The 22,691-nt window shown below is 35.7% G+C and overlaps 1 protein-coding gene, 1 long non-coding RNA gene and 1 other non-coding gene across 8 annotated transcripts in view; 2 read left to right on the top strand and 1 right to left on the bottom strand.

Annotated features, from left to right (window-relative positions):
- LOC105465553 (MIB E3 ubiquitin protein ligase 1) overlaps positions 1-22,691 on the top strand; it is a 145,209-nt gene that overhangs the window by 79,192 nt on the left and 43,326 nt on the right. For both annotated transcript variants that reach the window (XM_024787704.2, XM_071085563.1), the window contains one exon: positions 3,789-3,940. In XM_024787704.2, the coding sequence (XP_024643472.1) occupies positions 3,789-3,940 (152 nt within the window). The remainder of the gene's footprint in view (positions 1-3,788; positions 3,941-22,691) is intronic.
- On the top strand, positions 1,906-2,110 carry LOC112423829 (small nucleolar RNA SNORA73 family). The gene has a single exon (XR_003014386.1). It is a non-coding gene; the product is annotated as a small nucleolar RNA SNORA73 family (small nucleolar RNA).
- Positions 7,712-15,900, bottom strand: LOC105464830 (uncharacterized). 5 transcript variants are annotated; one of them, XR_011617040.1, is made up of 3 exons: positions 14,843-15,780; positions 8,860-13,672; positions 7,712-7,873 (listed from the first exon to the last, which is right to left on the bottom strand). It is a non-coding gene; the product is annotated as an uncharacterized lncRNA (long non-coding RNA). The 5 variants fall into 5 exon arrangements; XR_011617042.1 differs by lacking the exon at positions 7,712-7,873 and having other exon boundaries at positions 9,742-13,672; positions 14,843-15,017; positions 15,388-15,779; XR_011617041.1 differs by lacking the exon at positions 7,712-7,873 and having other exon boundaries at positions 9,742-13,672; positions 14,843-15,017; positions 15,420-15,777.

Genomic DNA, 22,691 nt, shown 5'->3' with positions numbered 1-22,691 from the left:
GAGAATGGGGACTTCTTTGTAAAAATGTCAGCTTATGAATGAATTCAACTTTATTGATCATGACAGTGAGCCTCAACAGCTTAAAGAAGTGTAATAGGCTATATTTCATAATAGTTACTTCATAACTATTTAAATTATTTGAATTGTATTTTTTATTGTAGCTTAGGGACTTTGAATAGTCATTATTGTAATCTTCAGACATTTTCTGTTTTGGAAAATGTATGGGATTTTAGAGTTGATTTACAGTAGGATCTAATTTTTGAAGCAATGGTTGCCTAAGAAATGATTATCCTCAGCTACAGTTCTATAACCAGATAAATTAAACCACAAATATATGGAAAATGTAGTCTGTGTCCATTATCTACTTAGTTTGGTTACTAAGCAACTTGTCTTTTGTGTGCCTGTTTAATTAAAAGTTCTATACTTAGTAATTTTGTAGCAAAGTAAAATAGGACCAGACCCTAATTTGCCAATTTTTAGGTATCTTAACCAAATAGGCTTGAAATAACATATTATTTTTAAATACAAATGTTCCCTGAAACATTGTTTGAATATGTAAAGCATAATTTGTTTCCATTGGAAACTCAATAATGATTTTTTAAAAGGTAGGGCAGTGGTTAGAATTGTAAGCTGCTTATAGTTTAGATAATTTAGTTTACAGCATCCAGGAATTGGTTGCTGGATTGGATAGATCTCAGAGAAGAAATAAAGTAGTAGTGGGAATGAGGGCTTGAGAAGAACTGAAAGAATAGATTTTGTTCAGCTAGATAATTATTAGAAACTAAGGTTTTTGAAGTACAACTGTTTTGGAACTGTTGGGATCTAGGCTATGTCCTTGTAAGTGGGAGGCAGGATTGGAGGATGAGGGAGAATTGGGGAGTGTTAATCTGTAAGGAGAGGTGATTTATACCTGCTAACGTTTTTTGTCTGAAACGGGAGACAAGTTCATCTGTTGAAAGTGTGAGTGTGAGGTGGCGGGTAGAGAAAGAGTAATTGAGAAGAGTGATAAGGACTTGGGGACCTGGAGAAGGGTGTTCCAGTCATGATAGAAGCCCATTTCAGGTTGAACACTACAGACTTTTAGTGCCACGAGATACAGGAGTAGAAGGTAGATGGTTGGATTGAACTTGGGTTAGGAATTTTTTTTTTTTTTTTTTTTTTAGACAGGTTCTTGGCTGGAATTCAGTGGCATGATCATGGCTCATTGCAGTCTCGACCTTCAGGGCCCACCTCAGCCTCCTGAGTAGCTGGGACTACAGGTGTGAGTTGCCATGCCTGGATAATTTTTTTTGTAGAAATGCCTAGGCTGGTCTCAAACTTCTGGGCTCAAGCAGTCTTCCTGCTCCCACCTCCCAAAGTCCTGGGATTACAAGTGTGAGCCATCTTGCCTGGCAGGAATTAATTTTTTTTTTTTTTTTTGAGAGGGAGTCTCGCTGTCGCCCAGGCTGGAGTGCCATGGCGTGATCTCGGCTCACTACAAGTTCCGCCTCCTGGGTTCACACCATTCTCCTGCCTCAGCCTCCTGAGTAGCTGGGACTACAGGCGCCCACCACCACGCCCGGCTAGTTTTTTGTACTTTTTAGTAGAGACGGGGTTTCACCATGGTAACCAGGATGGTCTGGATCTGCTGACCTCGTGCTCTGCCTGCCTTGGCCTCCCAAAGTGCTGGGATTACAGGCATGAGCCACCGTGCCCGGCCAGGAATTCTTTATGTAGGTGGACGAATATATTCCTGGGATTAGCAAACCTTTTCTGTAATGGGCACAGATAATAGTTTAGGCTTTCATTTGGCGTCTGCCACAACTATCTAACTCTCATTGCAGAGTGAAAGCAGCCATAGATAATACAGAAATAAATGGGCGTGGCCGTGTTCCAATACAACTTAATTTACAAAAACAGGTGGCTCCAACGTGTAATATCCTGGGAGATCATTTTTTCTAGGCTCTGTCCTCATGGCTTAGGGAAGCATAGGGCTCTGCCCCATGATGTACAGTCCCTTTCCACAGTGTTGGAAATGAAGCTGGGTCTGGTGTTTGCACTTTCATATTCCTGTAACTTCTCAGAATCCTGTGGACAATGACTGGGGAGACAAACCATGCAGGAAATATGTCTAGTAAAAAAGAATTAAACAAAGAAAAAACAAGTGGCAAGCTGGATTTGGCAACTGTAGTATATGCTGTAGGCTAGATTATGTATTACTGAGAATAGCATCTGTGAAACTATGAAATGAATGAAATCTAAATTATTCATGTATGTACATGACTGCTAATGAATAAAAACTTAAGTGCTAAGTCAACTGATTAATGTAAAAAGTAGTCAGCTTGAAAAAATGGTAGACTGAGATTGCTAAATTTTCATTTACAATTGTTTTACCTTTGGCTAACTAGCCACTTTCCTGCCCTTTGAAAATGCTTAGATTAATGATTCTCAACTGTGACTGCAAAATATGTTCATCTATGAAGCTTCGAAAAATTACTAATGCCTCACTGTCACCTCTAGAGATTTTGTATGGTGAACAGCCTGGACATCAGATTTTTTTCTCTCTCTCTCTCTTTTTTTTTTTTCCCCCTCTGTACAACAGATTTTAAAAGATCTCAATCCCTGCAGGTACTAATGAGCAGCCAAGGTCAAAAACCACCGACTTTCAATTCATTGTTATGGTGTAGGTTTGGTGTGGAATTTCAGGGTATGACAGTTAAGGCCATTTTAAACTTACTTAATTTGGGGGGCAGCTTTTTCACTTCGTTAGCTTTTGTCATTAGTTATATTTGAGGCTACTTCTTTTCTTTCTTGGTAAAGCTTCAGCATGTGCTGGGAACAGTGGCTCATGCCTGTAATCCCAACACTTTGTGAGATTCATGTGGGAGGATCGCTTGAGCATGGGGGTTCAAGACCAGCATGGGCAACATACTGAGATCCCCGTCTCTAAAAAAAAAAAAACTTTGCCAGGCAAAGTGGCTCATGCCTGTAATCCCAGCAATGTTGGAGGCTGAGGTGGGCAGATCACAAGGTCAGGAGTACTGAGACCAGCCTGACCAACATGGTGAAACCCCGTCTCTACTAAAAATACAAAAATTAGCCGGGCGTGGTGGTGGGTGCCTGTAATCCCAGTTACTCGGGAGGCTGAGGCAGGAGAATCACTTGAAACCAGAAGGTGGAGGTTGCAGTGAGGTGAGATCACGCCACTGTACTCCAGCCTGAGTGAAAGAGCGAAACTTGATCTCAAAAAACAAAACAAAAAAACCTCCAACATGCTTATTGTGTTTTCCAACTAGATTTGAGTATGATTTTCCTTACTATAATGTGGCCAGTGTTTCTTGCCTGTATGTTTGTTTTTTATATTTTTGGAGATAGAGTCTCGCTCTGTCACCCTGGCTGGAGTACCGTGGCGTGATCACAGCTCACTGGAGCCTTGAACTCCTAGGGTCAAGCCATTCTTCTGCCTCAGCCTCCTGAGTAGCTAGGACTATTGGTGCATACCACTGTGCCCGGCTCTAATTTTTAAAATTTTTTATAGGGACAGAGTCTCTATATGTTGCCCAGGTTGGTGTTGAACTCCTGGCCTTAGGTGATCTTCCCGCCTCAGCCTCCCAAAGTGCTAGGGTTACGGACATGAGCCAGCATGCCTGGCCTTTGCCTATATTTTTATAGTTACCACAAAAAATGCTCTTTTATTGGTATTTGTTGGAGGTGGTCTCTGTTTCTGTTTGCTTAGCATTTGGTAAAAGTATTACTATTAGATGGGATGATTAATTGAAGAACTAATGGAAGTTTCTTTAAACTTAAAGGATTCTGAAGGTGATACCCCTCTTCATGATGCAATAAGTAAGAAACGTGATGATATCCTAGCAGTTCTTTTGGAAGCTGGAGCAGATGTTACCATCACAAACAATAATGGATTTAATGCTCTACATCATGCTGCACTAAGGGGAAATCCCAGGTATGTCACCCCTTACTATTTTAGGTGAAATTCAAAAATATTTTCCTACTGCTGATTCTCTTTTTCTGATACTGATGAAGAAATAATTTTGGCTAATTTAGTATTTTAAATCATTTTAAAGTTTTGTGAAAATTATGCCTTTAGTTTTATATGATGATTATTTGATTGTTAATCTAATACAAGTATTATGAAATGATTATTTAAGTTTATATTAAATGTGGATATAAAATATCAGGAATGCTGGTTTCTTTCTAAAGATTTAATTAAAATGCATTTTATTTTGAGATTTATATTTCTTCAAAATGATTATCTGGGTGTCCTCTGATTTCATGTTACCATTTGCATGATAATTATTTTTTAAAACTTAAGACTAAATAAATATTAAGTTACCTAATTCCTTGTTAATAATGTAATTAGTTATATAAACTTCTAGTGTAGCTATCCCCTCATCCATTGTTATAGCAATAGTATTCTACTGAAAAAAGTATTTGCTGGTTGACATTTGAGAAAGACTGCTTTTGGAGAATCACATTCTTTATAAAGGATCTGCAGTGTCCCACAGAATGGGAAAATGCTTAGCTTGGCTTAATTTAGAGATTTCCATTAACTCACTTTTTGGAGCAACTTTACTCTAAGCATTTTAGGAAATTCTGCATTAGATGTCTTCTGTTTATGTTTGAGTCAAACCTGTATATCTGGACTAAGAAAAATGTTCACTTTGATTTTTATTTTGATAATTTTATCTATTCTGAACATTTATTCTTTGGTTCCTTATTGTATTTTTATATCATGCTTCCTTTTTTTTTTTTTGGCGAATTTTAAGCTTCTTAGGATCACCACTAGAGGGTGACCACAGAAAACAAAAAGATTTTATTGCTACTGCTTATTGGTAACTGTAACAGTGGGTATATATTGTAGGCTGAAATGAATGATCATATTTTAGATCACATCTTGACTTTTTTTCCAAATTGCAAACATTTGAACACTTCAGATTTTGGCATTGTGAAGGAGACAGTAGTAGCATATTTTCCCTGCCCTTCAAACAGAAGATTATGATAGCACTTACCACATGCCAGCCTCTGCAAAGTGCTTCACATGCATCATCTCACTTAATCCTTTCAACAGCTTTTTGAGGCAGGTGTTAATATCCTCATTTTACATGTGAAGAATATGAGGCTTATAGAGATGAATTTAATTATTCAAGAACACATAGCTGATTACTGAAGCAGCTGTAACTTGAGCAAGGTCTAGGTGACTTTAGAATCATAACTGTTAAACCACTTTACATCACCTTTTTCTGTATTATGGTCTGTTTGTGAAGCAAAACCAAAACACATGGGCAGTGAATGTATCAGTACCTCATTCCTCTTGCTACCTCATTGCTTAGAGTTATCTTTGCTCTCTCACCAATTATCAACTTCCAACTAGTTTTAAAATTTTATTCATTCTACCAGTCCTTCCCATCCATTCCATTCTGTTCCCACTGTTGCTGACCCAATTAAGTACTCACCACATTTACCTAGACTATTATACTATTCTTCTAATATTTTTCTTTGGTTTCAGTCTTATTCTTGATTTAAATTTTATACATTTACAAATTATCCATTCTGAAAGCATAGGTCTAAATGGCTCTCTTCCCCTGTTTCCCAACTTCAGTTTTTGTTTATTAACATAGAATACAATTTACCTACTTTGGCTTGGCATTCAGACCCATATTCTGTGTGTCCTGAGTCTGTCTAACTTTATCTCCTGCTAATCCAATGCCTCAGCCCGCCTTGCCCTTCACCTATTCTCCTTTCCTAAAATACGCTGTCTGCTTTCTTCTTCTATTTTTTGGAGCATTTTCTTTGATTGGGGTGCCCCATCCCACCTCTTTATCTTAACCATCTTTCTTCCAGAGCTACCTCCTGTGTCATCATTGGAATTGTTTTGTTTGCTCTGTACTTCCTTGTTCTGTGTTCTTATTTATTGTACTTACTGTACTCAGCTTAGTGCTGTTTATTACTGTGTGCATTTCTGTCTTTCTTTTAAAATTGTGGGCATTCATATTCATCTGTTCATCCTACATAGGCTCTGGCTATACAAGGCACTCAGTAAATGTTAGCCTTACTTTGACAGTGAGGACACTGTTGAATATCACAAGACGTTATATGATCAGTTACGGAATGAATTCTGTAGAGAAACTGTGTTAGGAATTCAAACAGCAATTACTTCAGATTAGAATGGTCAAAAAGATTTTTTTGAGGGAATTTAGGATTTATTGAGGGAATATGAAATCATGAAGTTTAGGATAAACTGAGAATTGAAGTGTTTAGGAAACAAGTATCTTTTAAATATTTTGAGTGGTTTCATTTTTATCGAGAGTAGGCATAGTATATTCAATAATGCTAAGCCTATACAAGAAAGAGAAAATTTACTTTTTTTTTTTTTTTTCCAATTCTTGCATAAATCTTGAGGGTGCCCCTGAAAATTTAAAACAGCAACTCTTCCAACCAGATATTTGGTGTCAGGTGACATTTACAAAAAATGCTTTTATTCTTCAGCAAAGTAGTGCTTCAGGTAAAGCTACATGACTTCTTTATTCCTACTTCCTTAAGACATTTTTAGGTAGTTGTGACTATAGATTGCCAGATAGAGTGTGATTTTAATTGGACACTGAAGAGTATCAGAAGATGACACAACTTATATTACCAGTTGTAGTTGCAAATTGAGATGTTTTGAGTTCTTTTTTTCATATCAAATTTCTTTTTTTTTTTTTTTTTTTTGAGACGGAGTCTCACGCTGTTGCCCAGGCTGGAGTGCAGTGGCACGATTTCGGCTCACTGCAAGCTCCGCCTCCCGGGTTCCCGCCATTCTCCTGCCTCAGCCTCCTGAGTAGCTGGGACTACTGGCGCCCGCCACCGCGCCCGGCTAATTTTTTGTATTTTTAGTAGAGACGGGGTTTCACTGTGGTCTCGATCTCCTGACCTTGTGATCCGCCCGCCTCGGCCTCCCAAAGTGCTGGGATTACAGGCTTGAGCCACCGCGCCCGGCCCTCAAATTTCTTTTTCTTAAGGTTGTTTTTCCTCTTATACTGACCAGTGATGTCAGAAGACAGAAGGAACCATTTTTAGTGTACTTGGAATTAAAAATAACAACCAATCTTTTTGGCCTTCATACTATAGAAAACCAACTGGGTGTGGTGATTTACGTCTGTAATCCCAGCGACTTAGGAGGCTGAGGCAGGAGGATTGCTTGAAGCCAGGAGCTTGAGATCAACCTGGGCAATGTAGCAAGACCCTGACTCTAAAAAATTAAAAAATTAGGTTGGGTGCGGTGGCTCATGCCTATAATCCCAGCACTTTGGGAGGCAGATCACTTGAGGCTAGGAGTTTGAGACCAGCCTGGCCAACATTGTGAAACACTAGCTCTATTAAAAAAACAAAAATTAGCTGGGTATGGTGGCGTGCACCTGTAGTTCCAGCTACTCGGGAGGCTGAGATGTGAGAATCACTTGAACCCAGGAGGCAGAGGTTGCAGTGAGCTGAGATTGCGCCACTGCACTCCAGTCTGGGTTCCAGAGCAAGACTCTGTATCCAAAAAAAAAGAGAATCAGCTGCGTGTGGCATCACAGACTTTTAGTCTCAGCTACTTGGGAGGCTGAGGCGAGAATATCGCTCAAGCCCAGGAGTTTGAGACTGCAGTGAGGTATGATCGTGCCACTGTGCTGTAGCACAGCCTGAGCAACATAGCAAGACCCTGTCTCTTAAAAAAAAAAAAAAAAAAAAAAGAAAACCAGATAAAGCACATTGTTATTTCCAGAACCTGATGAAGTGTCTAGATGCCCTGTATTTTTGAAGATTGTCCTTTGAAGTCTCTATTTCAAAGCTGCAGATCAATATAGAGTCTAGATTTCAAAGCTGATCTTGATGTTTCCTCATAGTTTGATAGTAACTGAAATAAACACATTAAGAGGAAAAGAGTTATAAAGCCATTTATTGTTTTTTAGAATTGTGAAAGAGAATATAAATTTTCGCTATAAGACCCTGAGTACTTTGGCTGTGCTTTATAAAGTTTGGAGCATTTTAAGTAGAAATTACACCATGTTTTAATATAGTAGTTTTGTTTTTTTAAGAAATCTTAACTAAGAACAATGCTGTTCGTCTATTCTGATAGTTAATATTTATAGGCATGTTTTCATCTAGAGTTTAGCCATTTTTATCATCTCTTAGTATACAGGTAAAGTTTCTGATTTAAAGTAAGAGCAGAAATTATTTCTGCTGATAAAAGTGAAAACTGAATTTCTTTGGAGTAGCATAATCAGCATGCTACTTAGGTACTTTCTGTAAAGATGCTGCATTTTTAGCTAAGTTTTTAGAGCTCCCTCACAGGCATGAAAATAAATTAGTCAGCAGTATTCTCTGCAGAGCTGGCAAAAATAATCAGGTATTTTGGAAGTACAGATAACATTAATATAAAGTTTATATAGTATTTACAAATTTTTCTTGAATAGAAATTGAATGTGAAAAGAAAAGTAAAATATGAGTGAATCACCTGATGTGATATATGTTGTTTTTAGGTTGGTACTAAGATAATTTCACAGGCGTTTCTTATTTACTTACTAATTCCCACAAAAAATCTTACTGAATATATGAGCAACTCATAGTTTTCCCTCTAGAATGTTGTGATGCTTTTTTTACTTTTTAAATTCTGAAATATGGTCTGTAAACACGACTCTGTTGACTATTTGAAGATTTGATATGCTGTACTGTATTTTGGTGTTTAATGCTTTCCTTACAACTGTGAACATGCTGAGTGCTATCTACAAAATATAGCTGAGTCTATTCAGTAATAGGATACTTAGAGTGTGTTTTCTCTAATGTATGCTCATGCATCTATTGTCAAACACCATATGCCTTGTAATACACAAATGTACTTACTGTGACTGAGATGTAATTAATAGGAGGAAGAGGATCTTGAATGAAGTGATAAGATATGTATTTAGATATGTCTCCTTTTGCCCACAGTCTTTTAGAGAATGATGTTCATTTTGAAATGGAGGAGTGGTCTGGAGTTGAGAATGTGTGAACATCTGGGTTTTTAAACTATTCTTGTCTTCAGTAATCTTCATTAATTGCTGAAATGTTTGTCTCTGTTAATTAAATAATAAATTATCTATAGTCTTATTGCAATCATTAAGAAAACTATATGGATGTTTGAATAATTGTCATTTTTTTTCTTTCCTTCAGTTTATCCCCACTGAAGGAGAATATTGTGTGTGTATTTTTTATAAGGGACAAAGAAGACAGTGAGGAGAGTCATAGTATTTATTACTAGCAGAGTTCTTCATTTTACAGCTGTGAAAACAAATATGAAGAGGTGAAATATTTCATGAGTAAAAGTAGTGATGCTTAGCATTTTCTTTCTTTTTTGAGGACTAAAAAACTTTGATTCAGGGTCAGAAGAACTAGATACTGTTTTAAGCCTTTCCTCAAGATATCCTACAGTATCATCTTTTTCACCTTACCTGCTAACATTCAGGTAAATAGTGGTAAAATTAAAGGCCAATACTGTGGAAGATAGTGACTGAACATTTCTAGAGTGTTATATAATGTTTCTTTAATTTAAATATGCATACATCCATGTAAACCACACTGTACAATCCCATTGTGTTTTCAGGTGGGTTATAGGTGACCTTTCCAGATACTTTCTTCCTTTGAAGGAAGTTCTTTTTTTGATTGTTATTATAAAGCATAACCTACATTTTATTGCCAGTTCTTTTCTTTTCTGAAGGATAAGAAATTTAATACCAAGAGACGATAGTAAGTAAAATTTTTATTTGAAATCCTTAAGTCATCCATACATTTTTCATAAGCTTTTGATAAACATCTTTAACCATTCTAGCTTTTCCAGGTAGAGTTAACAGTAACAAGTTATTTGATTATAATCACAGTCTGAATAATGTAAATAAGTTGAAATTAGTTGACAAGTAATTGATATTCACAAATGAAAACATAGTCCCGTGGTAATCAATGCATAGCTACAGCTGGTTGAAGGGGACCAAATCCATTGAAGAGGCGATTTGGTTCCATTTTACCAGCTCTAGCAAAGCATTGTAGTACTGCTAGTATGGAATCCAAAACAGTTCGTAAAATTACAGTCATGGACCTTCTACAAGTGTTAGAAATTATCATACCAATGCTTCAGTCACCGAATGTCAAATTTTCCATTTTGAAGTCACTTTCCTACTGTTTTCCTGCGCTTAATGGTTTAAAAGTCTTTTCTTTTTAACACATTACTGCATTAAGGAATGATCAATGTACATCTTTGTTTTCAACATCTTTGCTTCTTTTTCTAATCTTGTCCACAGCCAAAGTCTTTGCTTAATTCTTACATGTAGACTATAAGCTGTTTCAAAACCAATAGTATTTAAAGGAACAAATAGACCTTGGTGTATTTTAGAGTAATGTTTTCCATTTATCTTTAGGCAGTAAACCAGATTACTTAAGTAGGTAAGCTAAAAGGTTGGGGAAGAGTTCTGTTAGTCACCCCCTTTTACTGCCACTGCTGCTTTTAGCATTATAGTTGAGAGCTAATACAAATTGTTGATGGGTGTAGGAATATCAATGGCCTTAAGAAAGTACCTCTGCCCTTTGAGTTATAAATAGATCACATGTGTATTCAGTGTATTGCTTGGACTTGTGTCGAAAGGAACTACCGTACATGCCAGTTTTTCTTTGTTTTTGCGTACGTAGTGTTACTAATCATAGGTTAGTAATTTAACCCTCTTAAAGGTCTGTTTCCTTGACTAAGTTCTCTGTCATTTTGGGTACAGATTGCCTAGTTACTTCTCATTATCGACTTAGTAATACATGGTGATTAGTTACAATCCATGAATACAAGTATTAAAATCTGTCGTGTGAATAATACTTGAAAAATCAGAGTAAAATTTTGTTATAATGTGGTTTTACTGTTGATTTCAATATCCTGGGCAGGGTGTCTTCTTGCATAAAAGTTTGATAAATTATAATTTACCTATAAAGTTAAGTGCTCTCAGAGAAATATGGAGTAGAGAAATATTCTTTACAGTTACTGTTTTAAACTAAACTGGGAGGTCAGCACTAATTCTGGCAATATGCAAATGATTCTTGTACTAAGTATATTCTGCGTCTGTTGGTTGGTAAGTATCATACTGCTGGTGAAATTAATGTAACTATAATTCTTTTTCATCATTTATTCTAGTAGAAGTGAAACAGGTGTTAAACTGCCTGAACTTCAGTGCTGAAGATAGCAATGACACTGGCTTCTATTTTTACTAGTTATATGGAAGCTGTTTAGCAGATCCAGTTGCTCAAGTGTGCTTTTGGATGGCAGTTCAGTTTCATATACTGGCCATATCGGGGCAAGGAGAGGCCATGGGAAAAAAATAGTACAGCATTTGATAATGTCAGCATCTGTTATCCCTGTCAGGGAGACAGTTGAAATGTTTGAGTTATACCAGTGTCAGCAGATGCCCAGAGTTTAATATGTACTCAGTTAAAAATGAACAGCTGATCTAAGTGATAGATGTGACATTTTAGAGTGATTGAAAATACTCTTAGATAAGTTAAACTTGGAAGCACCAGAATCAGTATATAATTTTACTTTTAAAAATGAATAACCTGTCATTTTATTTTCTAAGGATTATTTATATAGTTTTAATATTATAGCAAAGAGATTCTTAGTTGCTGGGATGTTTGAGGATTATTAAACAACTTGTATACCTATAGAATGACTAATATAATTGTTTATTATAAAACATGAGTAATACTCTTTGAGTATTTTTATAGAAGAGCCTCTACTTTGAGTTCTAGGTATTTAGGACCTGTACAGGTAAACTTACCAAATAGACATGAATCATTGCCATTCTGTTTTGTGGATGATCAAAAGGGCTAAGCTTTGAACTAATTTCTTTGAAAATACAGAATTTTAAAATTATGTGCCTTTTATAATTTCCAATAAACATGCAGTAACATATATGATGCCATGTGTAATAGTCATTTTCATTGTAATCTGCTGATAAAGTGAAAATCATCTTTGTATTAACTAGTTGTCTTATTAAACAGAGAGAAAATGAACTATAGTTAAACTTAGTCATTTCCATTTAATTTCTGATACAAAAAATTTAAAATATGCTTTTTATACATGTGTAAATATTTCAGTTGAAATAATACTTTTGGTAAGAAATGGTTAGAATATGTGAATACTACTCTTTCTTTTTTTCTGACTTTGTCATTAGTAGCGTAAAACAGGTACTGCTTATAAATTTTGCTAAGAGCATCTGGAATTTAAAAAAAAAATCTACAAACTGCATGAAATAAAAATATTTCGATATTTCTAAACAATGGATTGATCATGTTTAGAGAAGTTGAATTGTAATTGCATAGTACCAACAAAAACAGTTATTCGATCTGTATAAATTGGTTCTTGACTATAGTGCTTTCATTTTACATGCCCTCTTTGGAGAAAGCAAATTCAAAGATAATACAGATAGTAAATTAATTTATTTTAAATATTTGGTAGTCTATTACCAATATGCCCTGCTGACTTACAGCTGTGGGCCAGAATTTTGTCATTTTTCATGCTTAAATCTTACATTTTAATTAATTTTAAGTTTTAACTTCACATTTGAAGTAGAGATTGGATTAAGACCCTGATAAACTTGAGAAGGAAGGACAAGGGCCACTATATTTGTAGCTGTCAGAAAAGAAAGCCTTTTTAAAACAACAAAACTTTTGGTCAGAAATTCCTCTAATATTAATAGATTATACATTTATCAAAATGAGAAGAAATAGCTTATCATGTGAATGAAACCAGCTCTTAGTATCTTATTTTTCTATACAAATCAGTGAGCCCTACTAATGAGATATACTTAAGTTAAGATTGAATTGTGGAGACAGAAAATAGGTCATGTATATTCCTCATTCTTTTGTGCTAGTAATACTATTTTCCCTTTTGCAGTCAAATTTTAATAATGAGAGTACTTAATTTAAAAATGTAAGATGTATGTTTTAAACTTAGATGATTTAAAAGGAGTTTCATGATAATTGAAATCTACTTCACTGGATCTTCTTTTCCTTCATGAAATAAAAACCTTAGGGATAGTTTCTATCTATAAGTAGTAGATAACCTTTTTTTTTTTTTTGGTGTTAGTATTGCCAAAGGTCATCTATTCATGAGTAGGTTAATTTACCATATGAAGGTCATTCACGTAGAAAGAAGCAAGAGCTTCTTTTAGCTCAGTTTAATTCTCTTTTGGTGGTCTATTGCCTACCAAAAATACATACTTCTTTACATTCCATAGCATTGTATGTTCATATGGGTACATAAAGAAGTATGTACTCTGAGTAGGTATTAAGTTGTTAGCTGTAAAAACATGAAATATTTTATTTTCTTATTTGTTAGTGAAACATTCAGCTTACTGATGTAGAGCAATGGTAAATCATTTGCAGAGACTAATTTATCGAAGACTAAATTTTGTAACAAGTTTACCTGAAGCATGGCATTAACGGTTCCATATTCTTGGTGGACATAGACATTCCTAAACATTTGACCAGTTATCTGTTGAACTTTGTCCTGGTTTGATTCTTTTTGCAAGAGATTCATAGAATCAGTGTAGTGTTACAGAGTGTATTTCAGAAACTTAAGATCAGCCTAGTGTTTCTTCAGTCTTCAGGGTGAATTTCTTCTTTTTTTGTAGTCTGCTTCTAGATCCTACAGGTAGATAGTAATTAATTAAATTGAATTTTTTTTTTAACACAAACTAGATATCTTACTCAAAACCTAACAAATTAACCAGTAACTCTTTCTGATATTGACTCTGGAAGGTGAAACAACAAGGAGAAAAACCAGGATGAGTGTGGATGAATTGAACTTTTAAATTAAAAGATTATGAATTTTTGTTAGTGTTTTATAAGGTCACAGATAAGGACTCATGATCATTTGAAAATTTGTCATTCTTTTTTTATTAGTTCCTTACCTGAATTTTGCACTTTGGTGCTTCTCTTTGGGTTAAATACAATTATGCATTGAATACAAATTCAAATAGATGTAGAAATATCTAATTTTGGTGAGTTTAAGTTGTTTTGATTCTTTAATCTTTTTAGTATAAAGGATAACTGTCAGAATCATCAACTTTTACAAAGTATCACTTCAAAGAACTGAAAGGTTTTAGTCTATGAGCACCTGGGTTTTATTTACCTTGATGATTTAGCATGAAAAGAAATTATAGTTGGTAAGTAGCCTTCAGTTATTATGGTATTAGAAGGTTAATTTAAAACCTCAAGAAATTTTCAGATTTGGCAAAGGAGAAAAAAAAAGGGCAGGGATAGTAGAATTTCTGCAGCTTGTGACAAAAAGCTAGTGCAGCTTATAGAGAGCAAATCAGAATGTGGCAGTAGATAGCCCAGCACTACAGCAGTTTCAGCAATGCAGCATTAGAATTACACCATGCACGTTCTGATTTATTTTTGTGGCCAATTAATAGTAAGCATTCAAAAGTATTTTATGATCTGCCAAGTTTTTTGGTTGACTAAACGTTGAAATAGAAGCTAATAGTTTTAGAAAATAAGTATACTTTGGAAGCAGGATATGGCTTATTAGAGATGCAAAATCATCACTTAATCTGAAACAATAACAACTAAATCTTTAATAATGTAAATGACAGTAATGTATTTGTACATTTTTAAGATCAAAAGTTACTGCCATGGTATTTGAACAATATTCCTTTTTACACTGCGTTAGCTCTCAACTTGAATTGTGAAATTAGGCTATGGTTAGATAGAATTTAATTTAACAATGAGAACATATATCGAGTCAATAATAGGTAAGCATGCAGAAAGTCATAAGCATCCTTAAAAGTACAGGCCTGTGGTGCTCTGTTACCTGTAAGCTTAGTGTCATGCAGCATTTGCAGCAGGAAGAAAGGTAATGACCTAGAGAATCACATCAGCAGCAGCCATCTCATCTTGATTGTTCGTTCACTCTATTCGCTGATTCAGCATTTCTTTTCATGAGCCCGGTGAAGGAAGGGGATGTATCAGTGAGCACAGAACCTCACCTTTTAAGATAAATTTGAAAAACAAACGAGCAAACAAAAAACAAGCTTACTTTTCCCTCTCCTCCCCTCTTCTCTTTACCAAAAAAAAAACAAAAAAACAAAAACAAAAAAAACCCACCAACAAAAAAAACTCTACAATAAAATTGAATTATTGTTGGCCATCTGATTTGGAATGTCATATAACACTCTTGCACAGTTATGTATGGAAAGTTAAGCAATCAAAAAGGTTGCTACAAAGGCCAAGAAAATGAACCTAGCTTGTCAGATGAAATGCTTCAGAAGAGGGGAAAAAGTTGGCAGAAGTTAATTTTATAGTCTAAAAAAGACAAAAAAAAAAAACAAAAAAACAAAACCAGAACCCAAAACACACCTTATTCCCCCCAAATAACTGTAAACATTCACCCTGTTTTTCTTTGCCCTCCAGAATACATTGGGTTCTTCTGACTTCTTAGGAAATAGTCTGCATCTGTCTTGCTTTTAGATTTTTTTTTTTTTTTTTTTTTTTGGTTTTTAATTTCCAGGATTAAATAGTAGATCTGTAGTGAAGCTACCTTGTCACATCCAGAGGTCAAGTCTGCAAGCGAGGTCAGGACTTCCACATGGTCACTACAAGGCTAACTTATATTCTTCCTCAGTGACCACAGGCTAAACTGCTACAGCTTTATAGGCAGCTAAGCATTTGAAACATGCACTCCCAGGCAAACAGGCTCTCTTGTGCCTCTCTCTTCCCTGACCATATTTAGTCAACCATAGCAAAAAATAGCCTCTCAGCTGTCGATTGTCGATCCAAAAGCTGAGGAAGCCTCAATCTTGCTTTCTGCCTATTGATTGTTCATCCTGCGGTCCAAACACTGCTTTGCCATTTGTCCTGCCCCCCACTTTTTTTTTTTGGGGGGTAAGCACTGCCAAATAAAGCGGTCTCTCATGTTTCCACTTACATTTCCCAGATTTTCACTGAGCTTGCGCTGAGACTAGGAAAGCCTGATGCACTGTCACTATACTTAGAAGCACTGCAGAGAAAAAAGGAAAGAGGAAAAAAATTACCCTGGCTAGTAGCAAGACAATCTTTAGACAGTTATGGAACAAGTGAAGTCCCTCTGCTGCCAAAATATATTTTATAACCTGATTTTTTGATTGATAAAAAGTTATGGATGGTGATATATTACATAGCTAACGGCCTGAAAGGATTTTGTAGGGTTATCTTTAGAGCTAGTTGTTGCCATATACATGCTTTTAAAATTTATTGAATAGTATTTGAATGGAAAATGTATAGAAATGGTAGGTAGGACCTGTATATTGGTGATGGAAAGACACCATTAAAGGAGAAGAAAATAGTATGTAAACGATATCTTGGAAGTGCTACTTAAAACAATTCACTGTCAATTTCAGTTAATTTTTTGTAATAATGCTTTGGTAAAAACAGGGTCCAGTATGCTTTTGAGAAATTATGCAAGTATTCAAGTGCATTTTATTATGAATTCTACTTTATATTCAAATGTGTAGTGTTTTTTCTGTCCCTTCTACATTGTCATGTTTCTCTAATTTTCTGAAGTAACTTTTAGGTATGATCATTGCATACTTTACACAGATTGAGATAGTCATTAACCTGTCTATAACTCTGTTACATAGTATGTGACTCAGAGGTAAAAATACTTTTGTTTTGAATTTTAATAGCATAGTCACAATAGATTTTGATATTGAAAATTTTTTAATCAGAGAAAAAATATTAAAACATGAAATCTAGTAAATCTGTGGAGATATAGTTTAAGATCTCACATAAGAATGCACAAGAGAAACCAACTATACTTTGTTTGTAATACAAATATGTCCTCTTAAGAAACAATAAGAACTATTATGAGTTTTCTGAGCTTACACACCTACAGAAGTTTGTCCTTCACATTCTTTTTGTCTTTAGCATTTAATATCATAGCAGTTTAATTATTTTGAATGTCTATTTACAGTGACATAAGGACTACTACTTTAGATATTGGGCAATTTTAAACAACTTTCCTAGATAATGAAGTAATTTTGCTCATATTATGAGAAGATGACTTGTCTCAGAGTATAAAGTAGGTTAATTTTCAGTTTTCTCAAGTACCCCATTTTGGTAACGATTTTGTGGCAGTGAAAGTACTTATTTTTTAAGCAAACACTTATATAATGTGTTACGTGCCAGATTCTCTTTCTAAGCCCTTTATAAATATTAACTCATTTAATTTTTGTAATGGCCCTATAAAATAGGATTTGTGATTCTTCTCACATTTTACAGATGAGGGAACTGAGGCACAGAAGTTAAGTCATCTGCTGAAGTCACTAGCCGTTGTGGCTAGAGCCAGAATTTGAACTCAGATAATTTGATTTCAGACTGGGAGCTCTTCACCACTATGCCACACTGCTCCTCTGATTTGTGATAATGAAATGAGTTAGGAAATTATTCCTCTTGGGAACTCAACCATGCACCAAATATATATTGCTAATATCTTTGCCTCAGTATATTCAGAAAGATGATTGATTATTTTGTTATTTGTTTATTCATTTCTTCCATTCAACAAAACTTTGAGTTCCCTATACTAGGTATACGAAGTATACCTTTTTGATCAAAACGTGCTCAGTTGTATAGTAACCTGCTTTTAGCATGCCCAGAAGAACTACTGGCAGTTGATCAGTTTTCTTAATAAATTCCTTTTTGAATTCTGGACTAATCTACTTTACCTATTTGAGAGGTTGTTCATTAATTTAGCAAGCATTTATTGAACACCTAATATGTACTACAGTACTATTCTAATGTTGTTTTGCGTTAAGTAATGCTAATATATAAGTCCTCCACAGTTTAGCTAGTAGGGTTTGGGAAAATGTCGCCTGCCTCTGAAGAAAGATTGCAAAGCATGGCAGGCCGTAAAAATTGACCCAGTGCCACTTGAATACTACATACCAGTGTAGACAGCTGCTTGTCCCCTCTACTTCTTAGAACTCATTTGTTCATCATTCAGCAAACGTTTGAGTACTATCATGTGCCAGGGATTATGCTAGGCACTGCTATTAGTTGTTCCGGAACTTAATGCTTCTTTGGCACTATTCACAAATGCCTGCTTAACTGGTAGTAAGATCTTATCTTTAAAACATCCATGTCCTTAACCTCTTGGAAAACAACCAAATTGAGCATTAGGAAAAATATCTCCAAATCTCATATACTATACTTCACAGGTGAGACAGTCTATTGGCTTAACAAAATTACTGAATTCTCAAGCTGGTAACACCTTTATCCCAGTAACTCTACAGACCTCAGCTCTTGCAGCTTAACAGTCTCCTCTTAATTAACTAAAGTGCTGCAGGAAACAGCCTGCAACTGTCCTTGTGATTATAGTATGTCTTCCTAAGATTGCCTGTCCCATGGAAAGAGAGGGGACAGGCTGCTCTGAACTACTGCTGTTGACATGAGAGTGAGGGGACCAGAAGCTGTTTTGCTTAACTTTCCCTTAGCATATCTTGCAGGCTGGGCCCAAAGATGACCTCTTTTCTTGTGGTCCTGTATTATTATTTTTTTTTTTTGAGGGGGTTGGCAATTTTTGATTAAGATGAGCGGGCTATAGGTCTTGGTTCAAATAACTTACGTAGCTACTTCACCCTCAAGGAGGTGAAGTATAACTTCCCGCTCCTTAAATGTGGGCTGTATGTAGTCACTTCCTTCCTAAGAGCATAGTTTAGAGATATGGAAATGTTTACACTGGAAAAACATGAAAAACACTACTTCAGCCAGGTGATCAAGGTTAACTTCTGGAGTCACATGGCACGCTGATAGTATGTATCCTTGGTGTGATGTGATTAAATGGCACTTTATCTCTGTGGCCTTCTTACTAAGAACCAATAGCACAGTGTAATCATGAGAAAAGCATCAGATGAATTCCAACTTGGGAATATTCTACAGATATCCCATTAGTACTCTTCAAAACTGTCAGACTCATCAAAAACAAGGAAAGTCTGGGAAACTGTCACAACCTAAGGGAGCTAAGGAGAAAAGACAACTAAATGTAATGTGGTATTCTGGAGCAGAGAAAGAACATTGAATAAAACTAAGGAAATCTCAAGTGTGGGCTTTGGTTAATAACAGTGCTTCATCATTGGCTTATTGTAACAAAGGTACCATACTATGTAAAATGTTAATAACAAGGATGAGGAGTATATGGAAACTCTGTACTAGCTTTGCAGTGTTCTATAAATCTAACATTGCTCTAAAATAGATTATTTAAAAACAAAACCAAAAATTAATTCACCCTCTCCTGGCTAGTTGACCCTTGCATTAGTTTTGATTTGGGGCTATCTGCAGTGTTTCTCCACAGCTTAGTAAAAATCAAGTCGATTTTGCTGTAATTGATTTCACGAAAATATTACGTTTAGTCTCATGTTCTTTTAAAAGTATATTAAAGGCAGGGAAGTATATTTTATAATTTTTAAATCAAGACTAGTCTTATTTTTAAAAGATTTTTTAAAAAAGAATATGTGAAAATTGTGAAATGGTCAGATTTGTGTGGGGTGGTATAGAGAATACAGTGGAAGGGAGACTGGGGGCCACTGGGAAGAACAGTTTAGTTTTAAAAAGGAGAAATGGCAGGACAAATTGAATGTGGACATAAGAAGAGGGGAAAGAGTCTAGAATGATTCCCTGGTTTCTGAGTAGAATGACTGATTAAATGGTAAGAAGGGTTATCAAGATCAAGAATATAGGAGGAGGCTGGGTGCGGTGGCTCATGCCTGTAATCCGAGCACTTTGGGAGGCCGAGGTGGGTGGATCATGAGGTCAGGAGTTCAAGACCGGCCTGGCCAAGATGGTGAAACCCCGTCTCTACTAAAAATACAAAAAAAAAAAAAAAAAAAAAAAATTAGCCAGGCGTGGTGGTGTGCGCCTGTAAGCCCAGCTACTTGGGAGCCTGAGGCAGAGAATTGCTTGAACCTGGGAGGCGGAGGTTGCAGTGAGCCAAGATCGAGCCGCTGGACTCCAGGCTGGGCGACAGAGCAAGACTCCATCTCATACGTATATGTATGTATGTGAGAGGAGTATTGGGAAAGAGGAGGGGGCAAAGAGGAATTTGTACTATGTTTGAGTATATGTCTATAATCTTAAAAGTTGTCATAATACTATTATATTGAAGAATTTGAGACCATATACTGAAACATTTTTACATATATTAACTCATTTAATTTTTACAACAGCCTTATAGTTTTTTTTTTTTTTTTTTTTTTTGAGTCAAAGTCTTGCTTTGTACCCCAGGCTGGAGTGCAGTGGTATGATCTTGGCTCACTGCCAATTTCCACCTCCCAGGGTTCAAGTGATTCTCCTGCCTCAGCCTCCCAAGTAGCTGGGATTACAGGCATACACCACCATGCCTGGTTAATTTTTGGATTTTTTGTGGAGACGGGTTTCACCATGTTGGCCAGGCTGGTCTTGAACTCCTGGTCTCAAGTGATCCACCTGCCTCGGCCTCCCAAAATGCCACCTGCCTTGGCCTCCCAAAGTTTCATGTTACAGGTTATAGGTATGAGCCACCACACCTGACCCTTATAGGTATTTTGTAAGAGATTTCTGTAGCACTTTTGGTATTAGATATGAATCATGACCATTTGTTGTAGTTAAGAGATATGAGCTAGAGATGTTATAGGTGAGAATGCTTAGTGAGGGCTTCACAGGGTCCAGGTTTGGGCATTAACTTTATGGGTCCAGAAGTAATTGGACTTGGGATGACTGACTAACATTATTTAAGCTTGTAAGAGATTGATATGTAAGTCAGAATGTCAAATTACTATTTACAGAAAGAAATATTATTGCTAAGTACAGTTCTCAAAAATAGCTAATCAGTAGATTTTTTTTTTTTTCTCTGCTAGGGGAGAAAACAGATCTAGTCTGAAAAGCTAAATTAAAATTGGAAATTAATTGGCGAGCAGGACAATTGGTTGGATGATCTTAACAGTGTCATTAACCTGTGATAATTTTCCATGTGATGATGTAGTATTTTACTGCAGGGCAAAAAAGAATACCACGGTTGCCTGTCAGGAGACTTTCTTTGTGGATAATTTTGAAGATACATAGACAAATCCTTTTTCTCCTTATTTTTCCAGTCTTCACACAAACTGTTTTCTCTCTCTCTCTCTTTTAAAACCAGTTATTATTTTCCAGATAAAGACACATAGTTGTTATCTTTTTTTATTGTGATTCCATCCTGGTGATTTAATTTTTAGCTTAATTGGACTTCTGGATTTCCTTTTCTACAAATCTTTTTCTCTAGTTGTTATCTGTATGTTTTATTTACTCAATTAACTTATCTGATGTATTCATTTGCCAATAGAACATTATTTCTATGGGAGATCTCAAATCACCATTTCTATTTAAAATGCCTTGCTAGTGTTTTAACAGTTCATTTAATCAGTTTAAAATGAGGCATTTCTATTAAATAATGCCACATTTTTTTCAATTTTTATTTTTATGGTGTATTTCTCAGTATTTTAAGGGGAATAAAGATGGTATTTTAATTCTGATTATTTAATATTGTAATTTGCAACATTTATGTAAGTGGGATTAATTAACAGAGTAGATTTGTTCTGAGATGAAAACTACCTCCCTGATGTGTGGATAGTCATGATGTGAATGCCATACATTATCTCTTACCCTACACATTTGAGCACATAAGAAACAGAACTTACAGGGGTAAACAGTTTTGGAAAATTTTAAAGATACAAGTATTAAATCATGTGAAAAGCGAAAAAACATTTTATTAAATGCATTACCTTTTCATTTTAATGTTAGGATTTGAGTACTTTGTAGAAGGTGATCTGGAAGAGAGTAGGACAATTTTTGTCACTTAAGTGATATCCTGGAATTACTGTCTTTCCCTTGTTCTAATGGTTCAGTTATATATATATATCCTACTGAGAGAAAAACCCAAAAAGACACAAAGTAAGGAGACAGCAAAGAACCAGCAGGCTTTCAAGAATACATATCTGTTTCTGTGTAAGTGTCTTAATAACTTTCTGAGCCATGGCCCTTTTGAGGGACTTCAACTTCCCCTAGCTTGTTTGCTTATGACATGCAAGACCAGAACAACAAGTACATGATGGCTTCATCTCCACCAGCAGCTTGTGCCCAGAGGAGGAATTGCTCTCCTACCCGTTTCTTTTCTTTGAGCTGTTGGCATTGTATTAACTTTTAATGGCAAAAACTGCAATTACTTTTGCACCAACCTAGTAATATGAGAATGTACTTCTGAAACTAGAATGGAAGACAGTGGGAAACATGATTCTGTTAACCAGCTTCTCAGAAATATCTATTCACTCAAAGACTTTAAAAAAAACATGAAGTTACTGTGAACCACACTATAATTTAATACTTTCTGTAACAGTGGTATATCTAAGAGGTTAAAAGGAATACAGGTGCATATTAAAAATACTTCAAGGCAATAAGCCCAAATATTATCTTAGTGTTTTGATTTCAAAAACGTTTTTAGACTGGGCATGGTGGGTCATGCTTGTAATCCTAGCACTTTGGGAGGCTAAGGCGGGTGGATGGCTTAAGCTCAGGAGTTCAAGACCAGCCTGGGCTGTTACATGGTGAAATCCCATCTCTACAAAAAATACACAAAAATTAGCTGGGTATGGTGGTATGTACCCATACTCCCAACTACTCGG

The sequence above is a fragment of the Macaca nemestrina genome, chromosome 19 (assembly GCF_043159975.1).
Source record: "Macaca nemestrina isolate mMacNem1 chromosome 19, mMacNem.hap1, whole genome shotgun sequence".
Lineage (NCBI taxonomy): Eukaryota > Metazoa > Chordata > Mammalia > Primates > Cercopithecidae > Macaca > Macaca nemestrina.
The sequence above is the reverse complement of the archived record's forward strand: the minus strand, read 5'-3'. Positions and strand labels throughout refer to the sequence as shown.